This window comes from Quercus lobata, chromosome 11 (assembly GCF_001633185.2).
Source record: "Quercus lobata isolate SW786 chromosome 11, ValleyOak3.0 Primary Assembly, whole genome shotgun sequence".
Lineage (NCBI taxonomy): Eukaryota > Viridiplantae > Streptophyta > Magnoliopsida > Fagales > Fagaceae > Quercus > Quercus lobata.
Window position 1 is genome coordinate 20,350,765 of NC_044914.1, and position 4,322 is coordinate 20,355,086.

The following is a 4,322-nucleotide window of genomic DNA, read 5'->3' on the forward strand; positions in this document are numbered from 1 at the left end:
GACCGTGCCCTCAGCCCCGGCCCGTTTTTATGATGTGTTGGGCCAAACCCATGTGAATGGGTGGAGTCGTGTTATTGCCTCTCAAAATGGAGATTCGACTAGTTATATTTTTCCCTTTAGATTAAGGGTTTTACAATGGAGTCGCCGCTTATTTAATTATTGGAAAAATAAGAAAACCATGAATGAAAAATTCCTCATTTTATTAATTTGAAATTGAATTTACATTGATCATAGGAAAATTACATGGTTTTGGTCCTAGATACAATCTAAGCTAAAGTATATGGCTTTGTTTCCTAGTTACAATCTAAAAATAAAAAATTACATAGATAAGCATTTGATCTACTAACTCTTGATCTAAACTCGGAGGCTATGTTACAAGGTGGGAAGGTGTTAGGCACCCACCTTACCCGGTGAAATCGGTCTTCTAGACTATGGTGGCCAACATTCATATCACATCATCCAATATGTCAATCAATTTGTATGTTGGATTTAATGTGTGTGCATGTGATAAACCCTAATTCAATTTATTAAGCATGACATTTGGATTGAAAAATAAACTCTAGTGAATGTGTGTGGATAGTGATAACCTAGATTCAAGGATTTGAAAGAATTACTAAACAAACATGTTTTTCATATTTTTGATATGGATTTAAGATTAAATCTAGTGATATGCATGAACATGTGATGAACAACTAAGAACATGTGAAAAACACATAAGAACATTCAAACATATTCAAGGGAATTATCATGCTTTAATATTAAATTCTCATCATGGCAATATAAACAAACAGTTAGGGAAGGAGATTATACCTTCATGCAAGATCCATATAATGGAGGAGGGGATTCCTGATGGAAGTCCTAAGGGTGGAGGAAAAGAAAAGTTAGGAGAGGGAGAGTGAGTCTCACTCAATACCTTGAGTCTCAGGAAGACCAAGATATGACAAGACTACTCAACTTCACTAGAACTCAAGAGAAGAGAAGAGAGGAGGATTTTTTGTGTCTTTCGAAATGAAGAAGATGATGGATTTATATAGTAGTAGTGGAGGAAATATGAATGGAAGGCTATTTAATGAGTGTTGACAAAGAATCATGAACCTAGACCTCATTTTAGCCTTTGGGGAAATTTGGTGCATTAAATGTGGAGATGGATGAGAGTGAAGAGCAAGCAAAGTTCGGTTTTTCCGTAGCTGCTGTAACAGCTTGTAGAGCCAATTTCGAAAAATCATATCTGACTCAATTTTGATTAGAATTGTCTCATTCTTATGCTCAAATTGAAGCTCCGGATGTCTAGTTTCTGGGAAAATTAACTTCATTCACAGATTCAAAATATGAGATATTGATGAAATAGTGAGCAGTGGTCATTTGTTAGAAAATGATTTCAGCACAATTAACATTAATAGGTCCCTAAATTAGTTCCCAATTAACATTAAATGGCTCCAATCACTCTCATTTCAGACTTAATTGGTTCTAAATTTACTTTAATTAAAAGATAACTGCACAAATTACTCATTGAATAATTAATGTTTAACTATCTAGTTAATTAGATGTGTGCAACCCTACCATAAAATGTAGTCCTAACCAATCAAATTATGACACATCATCGATCTCAAATTGATTATACTTATAACCAATTGAAATCAATTGCTCAAAATCACATATAGTCGGACTCAATTTGTGATAGTGCATCTCAGGCATTAAAGCTTGATTTGATGATAACTTTCAATCTAATGGTCCGATTAGGGCTCATGACCAATCGATTTGATCGTTACAACATCAAGATCATTTTGGTGAAATGAGATTAAGGATCTAATGACCAAAATCAAGATACATATTTCCAATGTGAAATTAACCTTTTACCCTCCATGTGAGGTTAAATACAGATTGCAAAATAGGGTGTCAACATACATTCATAACATTTTTACAACATTTTCGCAACAAATTATAAGTAGTTAATTGATATTGCTTCAAATTTAAACCTAACACTGAGATTACTTTTTTTATCTCAATAATAATAACTTGTCACTTAGAATTTGTTGTAAAAATATTGTGTACATATCATTTCACATATATATATATATATATATATTTTGGTAAACTTCTCATATATATATATATATATATATAATATTACATTCTAACCCAACCCAACATTGTAATTGTAAAATTAAAATAATAATATAGATATTCAGGTACATATATAGATATTTTTTTTTCTCTTTTTTTCTTTTACCTTGGATTAATTCCTAAACAAATATGTAGTTTTATAATGAAAAATATATAAAAATAAAAATGAAGGCTTAATTCTTGAACAACAAGCGGAAATGTCATCTCATACGAGTACAATTCAATCAACTAAAGAAAAGAAGTTTCTCAAAAAAAAAATAAATAAATAAAAAAAAAAAAAAAAAAGAAGAAAAAAAGCTTAAATTTTAAATTTCAGAAAGACTGCGGCTGTCATTCACATTGAAAATGGCAAAACCCCAAAACTTTTTTCAAACTCTCTTAACACCTCCCATCAACCACGTGTCTTAGAAACTCACTTTTAATATATATATTTTAACTTTTGCATTGAGAAGAGCACTGGTAAGTGTACAAAACAAGAAGGAAATAAACTTGGCATGGCTTCCAGCCAGATCTTCAGTACACCAACAAGAAAAAAATGTAAATCAGAGGAGAAAAAGTAGTAGGGGGTGAGAAGAAGGCTGTAAAACTAAAACAGTGCAAGAAGGAGAAACAGAGAAGGTTGAAAGGCTGAAAGCGGTGGCGATAACATTTGGTTACTAGACCAGTCCCATGCAGCTAAAGCCCATGTATAGTTTGTTAGCTACTCCTTGCTAAACAATACTTCTCTCGGATCTAACTGTAATGGTTAGAAGTGTGAAATTGTTGAGACTTTCGGGAAAAAAAAAATTACTGCTAAAAGATTACATACTAACATGGTAAAATACGATCAGTGTCATTTCAACAAAATGAATTTTTATTTTTATTTTTTGTGTGTTTATATTAGTAACCTATCAACTTGTAAGTTTTATACATCAAAATTTATGGGATCTCTAGCATTACCATTTTTGTGTGTGTTATTTTCGTTTTCTAATTCAACTTGTTGATTACTGTCTCATTAGTCATTACCAACAATAATCATGGTTTCATTGTTTAGTAGCACTTCTGTTCCTCACTTTTGTTACAAAACCTTGCCAGCTTTAGTTAAAGAAAATAAAGTTAAATTACCGACGAGGGCCACAAGATCTTGAGTATTGAGACCCAAAGCAGAAAACTTTTGCTTTTGCACATCGATGGAGTCAGTGAATGCTGGCAAATTGTCAGCATCAGTTACCAATGAAACCCTTCCGTCTCTGCGTCCTGTGGGAACAGCCCAACTTGATCCATTAACCTGCATGATAAGTCCAGAAGCACGGTTAATTATTGAAAATAAATAAATAAATAACAAGTACCCACACAAATATATTCCACATTCTATTTCTACTTTTCCCTCGTCTTATACCACCAATTAGAATGAGAATAAAGTTTTTCTTCCTACTGATTTGAAAAAATTTGCTCTAAGTTATTACGTGGCAACTTATAAAACAATTTACAAGTTTAAACAAAGCTACATGATTCATTAAATAAGTCATATGATTAAAATGATAAGTAATTTTGTTAATCATCATGTAATTAATTTGAGGAATTGACCTCCAAACTAATTTGGAGGTAACTTTTTCTATAAAACAATTACCAAAACAACAGAATCATGGGCAGCAAGGGCAAGAATATCAGCACAAGAAACAACGCCAGGACATACAGCTTCAAGTTGAGTCTTGGCAGCTTCAATAAGGACTGAAGCATCACAACCTCGCATGAAACAGTCATGAAAATGCGTCCTCAACAATCCAGCAGCCACAGTGTGATCAGAATTGAAATGGCATTGAATTGTTGAGCTAACAATGGATTCTGCTTGAGGACACGTAGTGGAATAAAATCCAACTCTTGTGCCTTTATGGCCACGCACCAAGGAGGCACCAATGGCAAGCAAGAGAAGCATCCAAAAAATGAATATTTGGTTGGAATTTCCACTCACCATTATGACTTAGAGAATAAAGATAGCAAATGTATTGTTTATTACAAACAGACTTGTAAGGTTGAACTTAATCAACCATTTTATTGGCTTTATTCCGTGTCAAATTTGCTTGTATTTCAGTATTTAGTAACCCTGTATTTAGGCGGGTTTGATGTAAGGGTAGTGAGTGAGATAGAGTGTTGATTGTTCAAGAGTGTGCAAGAAAATAGAGACTTGCGGCTTGCTCTCGCGGGTAGCTCGCGACTTC

The 4,322-nt window shown here is 33.2% G+C and overlaps 1 protein-coding gene across 1 annotated transcript; it reads right to left on the reverse strand.

The window, feature by feature from the left end:
* Positions 1 to 3,181: 3,181 nt before the first annotated feature.
* LOC115966555 (peroxidase N1-like) lies at positions 3,182 to 4,078 on the reverse strand. The gene is made up of 2 exons (XM_031085768.1): positions 3,734 to 4,078; positions 3,182 to 3,391 (listed from the first exon to the last, which is right to left on the reverse strand). The coding sequence occupies exons 1-2, from the start codon at positions 4,076 to 4,078 to the stop codon at positions 3,182 to 3,184; spliced, it is 555 nt and encodes a 184-aa protein (XP_030941628.1).
* Between the last annotated feature and the right edge of the window lie 244 nt (positions 4,079 to 4,322).

Excerpts from the sequence above, each read along its gene's own strand:
- LOC115966555 (XM_031085768.1), bottom strand. The coding sequence starts at position 4,078 with ATGGTGAGTGGAAATTCCAACCAAATATTCATTTTTTGGATGCTTCTC. Across the intron at positions 3,392-3,733 it reads CCCATGATTCTGTTGTTTTG|GTTAATGGATCAAGTTGGGC; the intron begins GTAATTGTTTTA and ends CTTATCATGCAG.